General features: G+C 45.2%; 1 protein-coding gene across 1 annotated transcript in view; it reads left to right on the plus strand.

Annotated features, from left to right (window-relative positions):
* Positions 1-7,240: 7,240 nt before the first annotated feature.
* SDC4 (syndecan 4) overlaps positions 7,241-16,074 on the plus strand; it is a 30,233-nt gene continuing 21,399 nt past the window's right edge. The window contains exon 1 of the mRNA XM_077335471.1: positions 7,241-7,416. Within this exon, the coding sequence (XP_077191586.1) occupies positions 7,333-7,416 (84 nt within the window). The 5' untranslated portion in view covers positions 7,241-7,332. The remainder of the gene's footprint in view (positions 7,417-16,074) is intronic.

Below are 16,074 nucleotides of genomic sequence, written 5' to 3' on the forward strand. Positions count from 1 at the left end.
AAAAAAACAGACTAAAATGTTCATTGCAGGATGAATATTTGCAACCACTAAGCCACGAAGGGGAAGGGACATGACTCTTGCAGACTGTTTGCAAACATTATCATCGCATGACCTCAGAGTGCAAATACTCTGAGCAACAGGCATGTCACTTCTATGTCTGGCACAATCCTTGGCAAACTGTTGGCATGAAATCTGGAATAATAGTCCGAAGGATAAAGAGTTAACTAGTTGTTTAGACTTTCTAGATGTCAGAGATATTTCCAATGACATAAAGCATGAAATGAGAAGTTGAGAACCACAGCAGGGGACGTTGAAATTCAGAACCAACCTATTTTCATTTTTCTTTTCTTGAAAGGTCAGGTAGAACTTGTATTCAAGTCAGACTGTCAAAAGTGCAAAACCTACCTATGTAAATTAAATATGGCTATTTTATTTTAAGATTTCCAGTTTTGTGGTTTAACTAAAGGCAAAGCCCCATTGCACACAGGAATACAGTGGGCCCTAGTGTGTGCTGGGTGCTGGCCCTCTACTCCTTGCTTGATCTCAAGAGCATGCCTAGAGTAGTGGTTAAAGGTTGGCAGACTCTAATCCAGACAGCTACCCTCTCCCTCAGAAGTCCTGGGAACATGGTGACCTAGCCATGGGGGTTGGGCCACTAGGAGCAGCCTTCTCCTCCCCTTACCTGCTGTTGGCTCCTCCTCCCTACTGCCTGGATGTGGCAGTAAGGAGGAAGAGGAGGAGGAAAGGGCAGGGAAGACCCATTATTGGCCCTGAGTGGGGGAATGCCTTTCCCTATTAGGGGCATATCCCCCACTGAGAGCCAATTGTGTTGCGTACACCAGCCCAACACACCAGCCCAACAAAAGATTACTTCTCTGAGTTTTTAGAAAAGTGGTTAACACGGAAATCACTCCAAAGAGGTTGTATTTTAAACATTTGTACCTATTTGTAAATGCACATGTTCCTGAAGTACACAAGGTATTCTAGTGGCAAATGTTTAAGTTGAAGGAGGAGCTGTGGAAGGAGTTGCTAACTGCCTGGAGAAAAATGCCCTGTCCTTTTAACACAGTCTTAATTGAATGTTATTTACCAATGATATTATTTATCTCCATGACGTGAAAAGATTCATCTGCCCATATTAAGCCTCTGTTAATGGGGCAAGACATTTTCCTCCAGGCCTGTTTCCAATCCTAGGCTCCTGTGGGACTGAAAATCCTGCCTGCCTCCTGCCTTTAAGATTCTCCTCCCAAATCCTGCTGTCTTGGCTACAGAGGTCAGAGACGGCTTTTTTTTCCAGTTGAGGCACATCGCCTTTGAAGCACTCTTCCGCCGGAGATCTTACCTGGTGCCTACTCTTCTGTGCTTTAGGCATCGGGCCAAAACATTCCAAGGGTTCCTTCTTTATAGGCTGTTCTTATGCTCTGTTTATATCCAGAGGAGCTGCTGAATGTTGTTTTATGCTGGTTTTCTGTGCTGGCATATTTCTATGCAGTTGTTAAAATGATGTTTAAGCTTAGGTGCCGGATGAATCAAGTAGACCCCTAGTGTGGCGGAATGTATGTGGAATGGAGCCTGAGGAGGGAAGGGTTTGAAAAGGAGAGGGGAGGTATTCAGTGGGCTGTAAGTCTCATAGACTCTCCCTTCCAAAACAGCTATTTTCTTCAGGATCTTTGTCGTAATCTCAGGATATCTCCAGCTGGAGATTGGTAACACTGCTCTACGTTCAGACCTCCAGAAATTTCCAAGACAGAGGCTGGCAACCCTAGCTTCTGCGTATGTCCCAAGACTAGTTGAGAGAGATTTGTTGTGGGACATAAGTATATCTGGTGTAGACCCACATGCATGTTAGCTTGGCTGCTATTCCCAAGATTTGTAATTCTTTTTCCAGGAGATAAATCGAGATGGGTAGCTGGGTTAGCCTGTCTGTATCAGTAGAAAAGAACAAGAGTCTAGTAGCATCTTAAAGTATGACCTGTGACTCCTGAAAGCTCACACCCTGCCACAAATTTTGTTAGTCTTTAAGGTGCTCCTAGATTCTTGCTCTTTTTTATTTATCCAGGAGCTTTATGTAGTTCTCCCCTTCTAATTTTTCCAGCGACAACTGAAAACTAATTTCTCCCATAAGGCATTGAAGGAAAACTGAGATTTTATTCTCAGGGTTTTGCAGTACCGGTTAATAATTAGTATGTTTTATTGATTTTTCACTGTTTGTTAATTTCATGGTGGTCTCATTATGCTTGATGTTTCATTTGTGGCCTTCATTGGTCTTGGAAAGGTGACATATGTCAAATAAAGAAAACAAAATTATGGTCTCAGCATGAAAACAGTACTATTTAGTCATGAAGATGAAACGTGAGGTTTTAAGGAATCCTCTAAGTTCATTAGTCAAGAACCTTGGCATTAATTAGTCATTATGAATAGTCCATGTGAAGACAGCAGCATATAAGACAAAACTAAGCATTTGCAGGGAGCCATCTGCTTTGTGTTTGTTTTTTTCCTTGTCCCTTCTTCCTTGAACCGCCTACTGTCAGCAGCCCTTTTCATCCCTTACAAACTCTTTGTCAACATAAGAACACCAGCTCACCCTCTTAGCAATAATCAGCTGTTATTTGTTTACAGGGAACAAGCTGCACAGGTCACACAAATATGGACAACCTCCTAAGCAGATATGTTCACATAATGGAAAATGGAGGCCTGTGGAAAAGGAAAAGATACTGTAGCACTGGAAAAGCTGCAGAAAAGGGCAACTAAAATGATTAAGGGGTTGGGGCACCTTCCCTAGGAAGAAAGGTTAAAGAGGTTAGGACTCTTCAGCTTGGAGAAACAATGATTGAGAGATGACATGATAGAGGTTTACAAAATGATGCATGGGATAGAGAGGGTAGAGAAATAAGTACTTTTCTTCCTTTCTCATGATACAAGAACTCATGGGCATGCAATGAAATTAGATTAGTAGGCTTAGAATAGATAAAAGGAAGTATTTCTTCACCCCAAAAGTAATTAACATGTGGAATTCACTGCCACGGGAAATGATGGCAGCTATAAGCACAGACAGCTTCAAGAAGGGACTGGATAAAAATATGGAGCAGAAGTCTATCAGTGGCTGTGATCCAGAAGGTATAGACTCTGTCTGGGGAAGTGATGCTCTATATACTTTGAAGAAGAAGAGTTAGTCCTTATATGCCACTTTTCTCTACCCGAAGAAGGCTTACAGTTGCCTTCCCTTTCCTCTCCCCACAGCAGACACCCTGTGAGGTGGGTGAGGCTGAGAGAGCCCTAATATCACTGCTCGGTCAGAACAGTTTTCTCAGTGCTGTGGTGACCCCAAGGTCACCCAGCTGGCTGCATGTGGAGAAGTGCAGAATCGAACCCGGAATGCCAGACTGTGCTCAGTGGGAGGGCTTCTTGAGTTCTAGGCTCACTGGTGGACCACTTGATGGCCAAAAAGGTTAATAGAATATGAATGTATGCCCTAGCATTATGTTTAGCAAAAAATTAGAAATATTATAATGAAACTAAATGTATTTATTTATAAAGGTTAAAAATACTAAACAGCCTCAATGATAACCTTACATGTAAAATCAGCTCAACCGGTTGAACCGGATTTGTTGCACAAATGAAAGAGCTAGCGGAAGAGGAAGCCCACTTTGCCACAGATGCCGTCTAACATGCCAGGAACTCCTTCAAAGGATCCAGGCAACTGTCTTTTAAATTTTTACAGGTATTATTTCAAGAAAAATAAGTTCCACATAAAACGTTGAATTCGCTTGAATATAACATTTCAACCACATGACCACAAAATTAATTATTTGTAGGACTGCCAACTTCCAGGAGGGGCATAGCGATCTTGAGTTATTACAACTGATCTCCAGATGACAGAGATCCATTCCACTGGGGAAAATGGCTGCTCTGGAGGGTGGGCTCTATGACCCTGTATGTCACTGAGGTCCCTCCCCTCCCTACACCTCACCCTCCCCAGGCTCCAGCTCTCAAATCTCCAGGCATTCCCCACCCCTAGAGCTGGCAACTCTAAATATCTGGGGCATAAAATTAACAAGGGATACTTTTAAAACTTGTTTACTAAATACAAGTAAAAAATGCTAAATCGGATCACACTTTGTATAGGACATGGGATAATTGGGGGGAGAGTTATCCAGAAAAGTTCCAATTCTGATTTTGCCAGACATCTCATATCACTTGACACAAACAAAGAGCCAGATAAGAGCCAAAGAATAAATAACTAGATCAGAGCAGTATATAGGAGCAAGCCCTATTCGAAGGATCTAATCTCTGAAAACACCCCTGGGGGACTTTCATATGCACAAATTCGCCCATTGAGGGTGTTAGGGTGGGATATTTTCTTCTGTGAAGTATGCAGGTGAAATGACATAGATTCTGTGCTCTCACATCTTATCTCACACTACTGTCCTATCTGAAACATTTTCTCTGGGAAAGCCTGCTGGCTCCTCAAGGGATAACGTAAAGCAATGTCTCCTGACTGGATCGTCACAACAAGCCTGCAAAGTAGGTTAGGCTGTGTGACAGACAAGATTGCCCAGCAAACTTTCTGCAAAGTAGAACTGTAATTGTAATGATCCATAGAATAGGGGTCCTTTCTCCTTTCTGGCTGGAATTTGGCAGGGCAGATACTTTGCGTGAGGGTTACAATTCCTGAGAATATAATTTCCACCGAATATGGCGGCAGGTCGGATGGGGGGAGTCACAATTAGGTTAACTAAACCAAACATATCATTATATTTTAAAAACGGAGAAAATCACAAGAAAATGACACAAAATTTCTGTGTACAACAATAATGCTTCCTCACCAGATGGTATACTCGTAATTGCAAACACGTTGCTTCATTTCAAATGTGGCGTTAGAGGAGATACTGTGGACCACTAAAAAAGATAAGTGTGTTCTAGATTAAATGAAGCCTGAACTTTCCCTAAAAGCTAAAATCACTAAACAACCGCTATTATACTTTGGTCATATCATGAGAAGACAAGACTCACTGGAAAAGATAATAATGCTAGGAAAAGTTGAATACCACAAGAAAACAGCATGACCCTCACATGAGATGGATTGGCCCAATAAAAGGAAGCTACGGTACTTGCAAGACCTGAACATGGCTGTTAATGACAAGACATTTTGGAGGCCAATAATTTATTGGGTCACCATAAATTGGAAGCCGCTTAACAACACACAATTGCAAACCCAGAGTAGAACCTTCACTCTATGTATAATCATGCCCTGGAAGAAACCTTTGGGCTATGAATATAGTATGGTGGTTAAAAGATGTTAAATGTAATTAATTAAAAAATGATCCTGAGTAAATAACCCGGCACCCAAATCCCCTCCTGACACTGAGCCAGCATAAAATGGTGATTAGTGTTGGACGAGGATCTGGGAGATGTAAATTCGAATCCCCACTATCATGAAAGTTCTTGTCTGTCACACAGCCTAACCTACTTCGCAGGCTTGTTGTGACGATATAATGGAGGAGGAGAGAATGATGTTGTAAATTGATTTGGATCCCCATTGGGGTGAAAAGCAGGATATAAATATGTAAACAAATAATAATTGTGGTCAAGACATAAGTCATTTTGCTTCTGTCCCACATGCTATACACGTAAAACTGGAATAATTCTGCAGATAAACAACTTAATTGGGCAACATATTTAACTTTATAGCACTGCATACATGAGTAATAATTATAACAATCATTTTATATTACTGTAAAGATGTTGCAAGCATAGATTAGCCTTTGGGATGAGCCAGGGCAAACTAAGGACAAATTTTCTCTTGGGTTAGACAAAACAGTGATTCCTAAACTTTTTGGGGCCACTGCCCTCTTGGTTCCATAAACTCATCCCCAGTGCTTCCTACCTTATCCTATATAGCTAAAAGGTGCATTTGGTAACCAGTGGGTTCAGTAATTGAAAAGACAGGAAAATAAATACCACATTCAATACAATTATGTCAAGGACTTACTGGCAAGGAAAAAAAAAACCTTGAAAAATAACAGAGAGGCAAAAACACATGCTGTGACGACAATTTCTCAAAACACCATATACTGGTCTGACTAGAGTGCTGATGGTATATTTACTAAAAAAAAAAATCCAGTAGTTTCCAGCACTATGCAATAGTTTCCAGAATTCTGTACTACGCAGAGGCAGAAACTGGGAGTGCCATACGCTAACCCTGAGGCTCTGGTCAATAATAAATAAGTGAACAAGGTGGTTGACGGGGCCCAGAAACTCCAGCCTAGAAGTTAGTTCCCATGGAGAAAGTGGCAGTTTGCAAGAGCATGTATGAATGGTACCACCACAGATCCTATGGGAAATCCCTCTCCATAGATCTTGTCTTGCCTTCAAATCTCCAGGAATTTCCCAGAATGGAGTGGACAGCTTGTTTTTATTGTATTAAGTATCTTACATACATACATACACATAGACACGAATACATACAAACATAAAGCTTGGTGTAGTGGTTAGGAGTTCTGACTTCTAACCTGGCAAGCTGGGTTTGATTCCGGATGCAACCAGCTGGGTGACCTTGGGCTCGCCACTGCCCTGATAAAGCTGCTCTAACAGAGCAGTGATATCAGGGCTCTCTCAGCCTCACAGGGAGTCTGTTGTGGGGAGAGGGAAGGGAAGGCGATTGTAAGCTGCTTTGAGCCTCCTTCGGGTAGAGAAAAGCGGCATATAAAAACCAATCTTCTTAACTGTTAAATATCTTACAGACATACATATATGTATGCATACATCTCTCTGTTTTAATCTTTAAAATGTTTCCGTGCTGGCTGCCTCAGGTACCCTATCTGGGTGGAAAGCCGACCCAGAATCTCCCCCCCAAGGAAAACCACAAGGAGAACTTTACAAATTGCGGCTTGTGGGAAACCTTGGCTGGCGAAAGCCCTCAGGGGAGGGAGGCAGGCGGGCGGGCAGGGGGCTTTTGTCTTGCTTTCTCCTTCTGGCGGTCGAGCACGGCCAGGGCCACCCCATGTCCTCAGGCCGGCCGCTGCTCCCCCGTCAGCAGGCGAGGCGTGACGCCCCGCGAAGCCCCGGCGGAGGGAAGCCTTTGCAGCGCGTCAGCAGCCAGGGCCCGGGGCGGCTCTCGCGGCCTGGGAGGCGGAGGCCGATGCGCGGCGGAGGGGCGGGAGTTTCCTCCGCCTCCTGCGCGGAGGGGTTGGGGCTCGGGCTCCTCCTCGCCGAGGGCTGGGCGGCGTATAAGAGCGCGGCGCGCCGGCGGGGGAAACCACTTGGCCGCATCGCCAGGCAGCCGCCCTTCGTTTGGCTTCTCGCTCGTCGCCGGAGACACCCCCGAGCGCCATGCCGCTGAGTCGCCCTGCCGGCCTGGCCGCCGCTCTCCTCCTGCTACTCGTGGCCGCCGCCGCCACCACCACCGCGGAGTCGGTGAGTCCTGCGCCCAGCTTCTTCGGGCCGCTGCTTCCCAGCAGGAAAAAGGGGGCAACTTTGGAGAGTTGGGAGGGTGGGAGTCGCCCTCTTTACAAGAAGAAGTGCGGCGGGACGCGCTGCTTTGGAATTAGGGCATGGCTCTGTGTGTGTGTGTGGGTAACTCTTCTTTATGGCATGGGGGGGGAGAAGGGGGGACCCTTAATTCCTCTTTAAGAAACTGCGAAGGGTCTGGATGTGATTCCTCTTCTCCCCCCCCAGGTTTGGGGAGGTGTGCGTGATTTCAGGGGTAGGTCGGAGCCCCTCCTCATTCGAATTAAACTCTTTTCCATGAGCTCGTCTGCTCCCGTGCCTGCATTCTTCGAGGGGGCTTCTTCGACTTCCCCCCTTGCACCCGATTGGGGTTCCTCTTATTAAGTAGGGCCTAACGGGGACCTGGACGCTCACTCCTCCCCACGCCCGCTTCTGCCCGGGATGTTTTTTCGGTCATTCGCTTGGCTGCGCCATGGGTCCTCTGCGCCTTCCCCCTCCTCTACTCAAAAATCTCCAAATCCCAGCACATTTGGCAAATAACGTGCACTGTTGCCTTATTTAGCACTTCCTGAGGCTCATAGCTGTGGAATGAGTAACCGCTGACCCAAAGCCTGGCTCTGGTGCAATTCCCTAACGTCATAGAGAACCCATTAAGTGAAATTCCCAGGGCTTTGGCAAGTTGCAAATTTGGGGGTTTCCAGTTTGAATTTGATTTCTAGTTTGGTAATAATACATTTCCCTCTTCTGAGGTTTCTTCCCCCTTCCCTCGCCTCATGCAACTGTAGCTGTTTGTACAGGTAGTTATTTCTCCGGTAAACACCCTTCCCTCTCGACCTTTGGCCAAATTTCGTATTGTTGATCCAGAGCAGACTTGGGAAGGCAGAGAAGGGTGGTGAGAGAGCCTTGTCTCAACTCATTTAGTAGTATTGTATGTATGTGAATAAGAGGAACTTCCAGAGGGATGCAGAGGTTGCAAAATGAGACAGAAAGCAGTAGAGGCTCTGTCTGGATGAATTATGGCTCCCGTGGCCCATACTTAGAAAGGACTGGTGTTGCTTGGCTGGTAGAATGAAGACTACTGAGGTTTCCCGACATGCTGATTAATCATAGATAGTAATGGAAAACCTGGGAGTTATTCTGAGTGCAAAATGCTTCTTGTGTTGTTGAACGTTTTTTGCCTGATTGCCCTGATTGTGTTGGCTTTAGTTAGTGAAATACGTAATCTGCTGAATTAAATCATGGTTCTGTCCTTGACAGGGGTGGGGAGAATCATGTAGATGACTCTTATTCCGTAAACTGGCAGACCATGGAAACCAGAGTTCAAAAACCCTGTTAGAGAGGGACACCCAAATGACCAGCTCTTCCCCCCCTTTAGTAAGGAACCTTCAAGAAATCAAGGACTTTTCAAAAATCAAGCCAAATCAGCAGTTTTAACTCAGAGTTCTGCAGCTCTCTTATCAGTCAAGTGTTATTGACATAGTGCTGGAATCTTATCTTAGTATTTGGCCATGGTAATTAGAAGAATCTCTTGTTTTGGACAGAAGTGCTGTAAACTAGCTAGTTAGAATGAGGATGGACTGTCACAATGTACAACTTAGATGTATCTGTATGCAGTGGATGCTCCTGATCACACCTGGCTACAGCTGGCACTTGGAACTTTGAAATGGCCAGGTCACTTCAAAGAAAACCTAAATGTGTGATGTTTGTAAAGCAGAACCTAAATAATCTCTAGAAGAGTTGGGTCTGAATCCCCAATCTACCATTGAAGCTTCCTGGGTGTCCTTGGTTCAGTCCCAGGTACGTGCAGCCTACCCTACCTCATAGGGTTGTTGTGGGGAGAAAGTGGAGGAGAGGGAAACAGTATAAGCTCCTTTTGAGTTCCCACTGAGGAGGAAGGTGGGATAGAAATGATTTAAACAGTAGCGGCTATTTCCAGCTGCTGTTAGTTTTCTGTGTATATGAAGGTATGCCGCGTAAAATTATCTCCAAGTCTTGCATGCTGGGAGAAGTAAAGGTGCCTGAGTGACACATGCCAGTTTGGCTTTCCTACTTAATGTTCATGAAGTGTTAAAACAGTAGTCGAATTTCCAAATATATAAATATATCAGATTGGCTGAGTTTAATGTTTTTGAAAAGTAGGGCAGTATTATTTAATGATCAAACCGGTTTGGCCCGTCTTACTGCCATGAAACCCTCAGGCTTGTTCTTTCTACTCTTGCCCAGCTTTCTTTTCTGTCTCTCCCAATCAAATCAGGATTGTTAACCTGAATATGTAACCTTTATTTTCAGCCTGTGCCCTATGATTTGAACAGGCTCAGACAGTGGGATCCAGCTCAGGTGCGCCCTCATTTGGCCAATGTTGTATAACCGCCCGCTCCACAGAGGTTGGGGAAGAAATGGGCTTTGACCTTTGTTGAAGTCTTGGCCAGTATCATGAAATTACTTATGCATCTCACTCTACATCAGGGGTAGGCAAACGGTGGCCCTCCAGATGTCCATGGACTACAATGCCCATGAGCCCCTGCCAGCAAATGCTGGCAGGGGCTCATGGGAATTGTAGTCCATGGACATCTGGAGGGCCACCGTTTGCCTACCCCTGCTCTATACTCTAGAACTGACAAAAGCAATCTAGTCTTTGGATTCCTAATGTGACATGTGCATGCTAGCAATTCTACTTATCCCAACTATTAATCTTTGTAAAAGTTTCTAGTTCTCATCGGTTAGGGACTGGGATGTTTGCCACCTGCAAGATGGAAGGAAGTACGAAATAGAGTTCAAGATAGCAAAGCAAATCTCTGATTTTTCTTTTTAAACTTCTGACAGGCTTGGGTACCAAACTACCTCAGAGGTTCCACACTAGAGGGGAATACATTCGGAATTGTTAATGGATTATACTGATAATGACATGGCATCTGCTGGCTTTGTGCTGCTGATAGAAAATACCACATAGATTCCCAGCTGCTAACAGTAGAATCTTAAAGATACTTTCTGGGGAGCAAGGCCCATTGAATAGACTTGAATAGGATTCCGAGTTGGGCCCACTTAATATTGCTCCCTGAATGTGTAAATGAACTTCAACTCTTGAGTCATGGTGATGGAGACGTTTACCTGCTCATGATCTAAAGCAGGGTTTCTTGACAACGCTGGAAGGGTTTCCTGAATGGGTAGGAGTTAATTAATCTGTTCCACTATATATTTCTGGTAAGGGCTTGGAGGAGGAACTGGTGATATTGACCCCATATACTCATGTCAACCTGCTCCCCTCTCCCAAAATGGCCAGTGATGGGCCTGGAGGGGGTGGGAAGGGGAGGGGCCCCAGGTGGGCATATACACAACGATGCTTCCCAACCATATTCTGCACGATTGCATCACTTGTGGGGTTTCTTGAAGCCTGAAGAATGTTTCAGGGGTTTCTTAACAGTAAAAAAAAAATTGAGAAAGGCTGATCTAAAGGAACAATGCCACTACTTGGGCTGGAGTTGTAGTGAGCCAGGAGGCACTTTGCTTGCAAGTCAAATAATGTAGCTTTTTTTTTTATCATGCTCAGTCAGATGTTAGGCATGTCCACTACCAGCCTCATTGCTACATAGCAGTGAACAGAATGTGTTTGCTGCAGCTATTGATATGGTGTTTCCCAGTTTGAATTCAAGCTTTGCCAACAGTGGAATGAAATACCAGGTGAATACCACTATTAATATTGGGGAGGATTCCTTGTGTTTCAAACCTAAACTTTTTAGTTACCTTTTTTTGTCACTGCTGTTGCCCCAGCCTTAATTGCTATAGAGTGGAGATTTTGCATACAGTGTGGAGGGGTTTTGTTACTACTTCCTGGTTATTTGTTTACAGAAGTGGGTGACTAAATAGGAGTTTAAACATGTCCACATTGGGCATGGATCACATATGTTTTCTGTAGGTTCCACTTAATAGTTCTGGTAAGGCCTTGGAGGAGGAGCGTGTCTCATGGCTTAGGTGCCACTCAGCGCTTAACACCCACTCAGGGCGGCTGTCCCACCCCCAAGTGCCTCCTCCTCCAACCGGCTTGCCTGTCTGTCCAGCCTTCCACCCCCCACTCCTGAGGCTCAGAGGCTGCAGATCCCTGCTTGCGTGAGAGCTGCCCCTGTCCGTGAGTTCCATAACAGCTCCCTGCAGCCTTTGCAGGTCCTGGAGGGAGGAGGAGGAGGCCATCCACAGAGTTCTTCCACCCCATCCCTCCAATCTAGCATCTGTTGTATTCCTGAACGCAACAGGCTTGGCCCCTAGTCTCTAATAAGTGGGTTTCATTTTTAAAATGCCTTATCTGCTCCTGCAGAACAGTAAAAGATTCTCTCAAGGATTAGTTAAAAACATGACAATTAAGCATATATATGTCCTACACAATGCCCTTATCGCCAGTGAATAACCATGGGCATGATTTCAATTCACATTTTAAAAATCCCTGACCCGCCCCTCAGTCTATATAAGAGACCTGAAGAATACTTCCAAGTATTTAACTATTGCAGAGGGTGCAAATGTGTGATACTATGCATCTTTAATGAAGAAAGCAGAGATGGCAATAGTGTCCCATGAAGGATGTTGGCTACCAAACCCCATGGTTTTTAGTTTCACATTCCTCATAAGGAGTCACTGATTTGGATAGCCACCCAGTTGTATGGGAAATTAGGAAAACCTTCCTTACCAACTTGATAAAGATCTTAACCCTTTGCAGCAATTTGAATGGCAGAGTAAGCCACCTGCTTTCCTAACTTTGCTAACCACAGTCTGTAGTTACACCATTTGATGGGGCATACTGTAGGAAGGGTGGTCCCCTCAGTGCTGTTTTGCAAACTTTCCTCCTGCATAAGCAGCTCGTGACACTGGTAGTTATGTATGGTGGTGACAGACTTCTCAAGGTCTATAGAGGAGAAACTGAATGGGTTGGCAGCAAACTAGCGACTGTGCTGAATTTCTAGGGCTGCTTAGCTGCTGAAGTCCTTCCTTTCAAAGCCCTGCCAAGACTTTCATGGCTAAGAGCCCAGAGTTTGAATCTTGCTGGTTTTCAGGGGCTTTCTTATAATGCTTTTAGTGTTTAAGCTGGTTTGAAGGTGCATGTGAAAGGGGAGCAATTCAGATCAATGTTTGTGAGCATTAAACTGGTTTTCAGCCTGCTGACATTAGCAGGGAGCAAGGACAAAGCAAGTTACACTGCCACCTTGCTCTTTTAAAAACACAGACCATAGTAAATCCATACCTTAAATCCTAGCAGTTCCTACGAGGAGCCAGATGGCTTTGTCATCATTGATGCTAACAGAAGACCCTTAGTATGTCAGACTTTGCGCTGAAAACAAGGATCTTCTATCTAGCTGTAGGCCATAACCACTTTCTCGTTCCTTTCTCTTTTTTTAAAGTGTAAATTGCTTGAGAAAGGATAGAATGATGTTATCCACCTTGTTCAGCCTGATACACCTGGTTGTCTCTACATCAAACCGGGTAGGGAAGGATTAAACATGTGGAAATAATATGACACACTACTGTGGTTTATTGGTACTGTTGGCAAGTTGCTACATGAGAAGGAAGGTGAATTAGTGGAAACTTGCTCCTGGGGGTGGATGCTAACCCCGAGCGCTGTACTTATGTCACATAGGTAACGGGGGAAAGACTGCATTGCACCATCATCGGGGAAGAGCTTTGAAGAACAGGCACCGTGTTTTTGTGTGGCCTCCACCCACTTTTGTGCAGCACTGTAGGAGGGCTAGTTTAATGGTGTGACTCTTGTTCTGCCAACAAAAGCAGTGAGTTGAGATGAGAAGTATTTGAGAGAGTTGGGTACTTTCTGGGTACACCTGGTGGTGATGGTGGTGGAAACTGCTGGCAGGTTTCAACCACCTTATGTTGTCCCGGTAAGGTTTTCAATGTAAGAGATGTTCAGAGGCAGCTTGCCATTTTCTGCATTGTGGCCCTAGTATTCCTTGGTGGTCTCCCATCCAAATACCAAGCAGGGACAACCCTGCTTAGCTTGTGAGATTGGGCTATTCTGAAGTCAAGGCTATTCTGAGGTCAAGGCATATATACCTAGATCGTCCATGCGGTCTGAGAACTCATGTCTCCTTCCCTTTTCTACATGCATTATTACACACTTGCAAGAAGAAAGCTTAGCTGAATGAGCTCGTCTTCTCGACAGTTGCTTTTGATGCAGTTCTGGGCATTTGCTTAGGCTTGCTGTGATTTGATCCTGATAACCTATTCAGCAGTAGTCCCCAACCTTTTTATCACCAGGGACCGGTCAATGATTGTCAATTTTACTGAGGCCCGGGGGGGGGGGTAGTCTTCTGCCGAGGGACATCACCACCGCTGCCTGAGCCCCTGCTCCGCTTGCTTTCCCACTGGTGCCCCTGACTTCCTGCTGCCTACTGGGGGGCGCTGCCAGCAGCAGCTGCGCAGTGCCACGCCGAGGCAGAGCCCCAGCCATGGCAGCCACTGGAGAGCACCAAAGGTGAGCCGGCAGCAGAGTGGCAGGGCAGCCTCCGAGGCAGCAGCCAGGGAGGGGGAGGAGGAGGAGCCGCGGGCCGGTACTGACTGATTAACAGACTGGTACCGGTCTCCGGACCGGGGGTTGGGGACTACTGCTATACAGTATTTCACGCTAAGCTGTGGCAATAGTTATTGCTTCAAGGTACACAAAGGCATTAATATACACAGAACGAAAACATAATTCTAGGCTTTGTAATCCTAGCAGAACACAACTCATTGATTGTTTTGAGGTTAAGAAAAGTAGTATTCCGAGGACTCGCAGCATGAACTGAGCTAACTCTATTAACAGATGTGTTTACATGACCATTTGTAGGTGAACGTGTCACTGGAGAAGGCAGCCCAGTCCGGCCGTCCTCCTGACAGTGATTTAATAAAGACGCTGAAGCCTTACACTGCAGTGTCATAGCTGTGCTGCTTTCACAGAGAGGAGTTAAATCAGGAAGGAATGAGAGTAGGTGTTGGCTTTACTCTTCTCCCTCTCCTTCAGGAGTGTGTGCTCTGCTCCTTCCCAGGATGCTTCTGTCTACCTAAGAAAGTATTATTTTGCAGTTTTGGAAGCCAAGCCAAGAATAGCTCTGGGATATTCCCACATTACTTCATTAAACATGACCCCTCTTCTGTACTGATCGTAATGTGTGTGGACATCACAGGAGTAAAGGCACAGAGTAATCCCTACAGGAATGACCAGTGCTGCCCTAGTGGCCTCACTGAACTGCAAACGGCAGAGCCTTTCTTGCCCAGAGAGCTGGACTCAGCTCCTGGCAAGCATAGAAACGGCACAGTGATAGGGGCACAAAAAATAGGAGATAAATGATCATCCCTTTGATGCAGTTTGGGGTGTGCGCTGTCCCAGTGTTCACCAGAGATCGGGTGGGCTGATGTCTTGTTCTCCTTTTCTATGACTTTCTCCCCTTCTTTCATTATTTCCCTTATTCCACCTTCTTGGCTGTGGTAGCAGGGAGTGGGTAGATAGTCACAGCAGCTGTTTGGGATTGGGCTTGTTATGGAAAGTCTAAACCTTTTTTATTTTTAGAAAAAAAAGTTTAATAACCCAAAGTTTATTATTTGCTGATGTTTTGTTATAAGAACGCAGAAGTTGAGGGTGTAGAAAATCATAATGATGTGTCTGCTTAGCTAAGGTTTGTATGAGCTTGTCCCTGGCAGAACTTGGATATTAAGCTCATGCAAGTCCAAATGCACAGTGACCAGGTGGTGTGTAGGATTAGCCATGGGGGCTGGCTGAATGTCATACTGAGGTATGTGTTTGCCCTTCCCTACGGAAGAGAGCTGTGAGCACAGAACTGTCTACGTGCAAATGTGCAGTTGTAGAAATGGCTCTTAGGAAAGCTGTGTTTTACTAACTGTTCAAATAGATTTTTCCCCAGGAATAATTAGTAATGGGAAACGGGTCTTTTGCTTGACTCAGGCTTCTGAGAATTGCACGATGCTTGGGCAGCTCTTTGATTCAGTAGCTGCACCATATGTGAATGAATGTTCTTTTCATAGGTACAAGTGGAGTTGCTGATTCAGTGTGCCTTGATGTTGCAATTCTAGCACATGAATCATAGAAGATGATTACTTAAAAGAGGGCAAAGGACTAGTCTGTCATGCACAGGACTCCACAGTTTAGCATGTGGGCTTTGGGTTCAAGATGGGCATTTTCATCTTCTCCCCCTTTTTAAACTAGGCGTGGCACAGAGTGGTAAGGCAGCAGGCATGCAGTCTGAAGCTCTGCCCATGAGGCTGGGAGTTCAATCCCAGCAGCCAGCTCAAGATTGACTCAGCCTTCCATTCTAACGAGGTCGGTAAAATGAGTACCCAGCTTGCTGGGGGGTAAACGGTAATGACTGGGGAAGGCACTGGCAATCCACCCCATATTGAGTCTGCCATGAAAACGCTGGAGGGCGTCACCCCAAGGGTCAGACATGACTCAGTGCTTGCACAGGGGATACCTTTACCTTACTGTAATTAACATTAAAAAGTTGTTAGGTTTTGCACTGCTTTGCGAGGAAAAGCAAGGCTATCAAGGAATAAGCGGAGTCAGATGCAGTTGCCTGATTTTAAAGCTGAGTTTTGCCGAAGGTGAGGATGGTAGGGAAATTCCCAGAGATGGGATTT

Source organism: Paroedura picta, chromosome 4, assembly GCF_049243985.1.
Source record: "Paroedura picta isolate Pp20150507F chromosome 4, Ppicta_v3.0, whole genome shotgun sequence".
Classification (NCBI taxonomy): Eukaryota; Metazoa; Chordata; class Lepidosauria; order Squamata; family Gekkonidae; genus Paroedura; species Paroedura picta.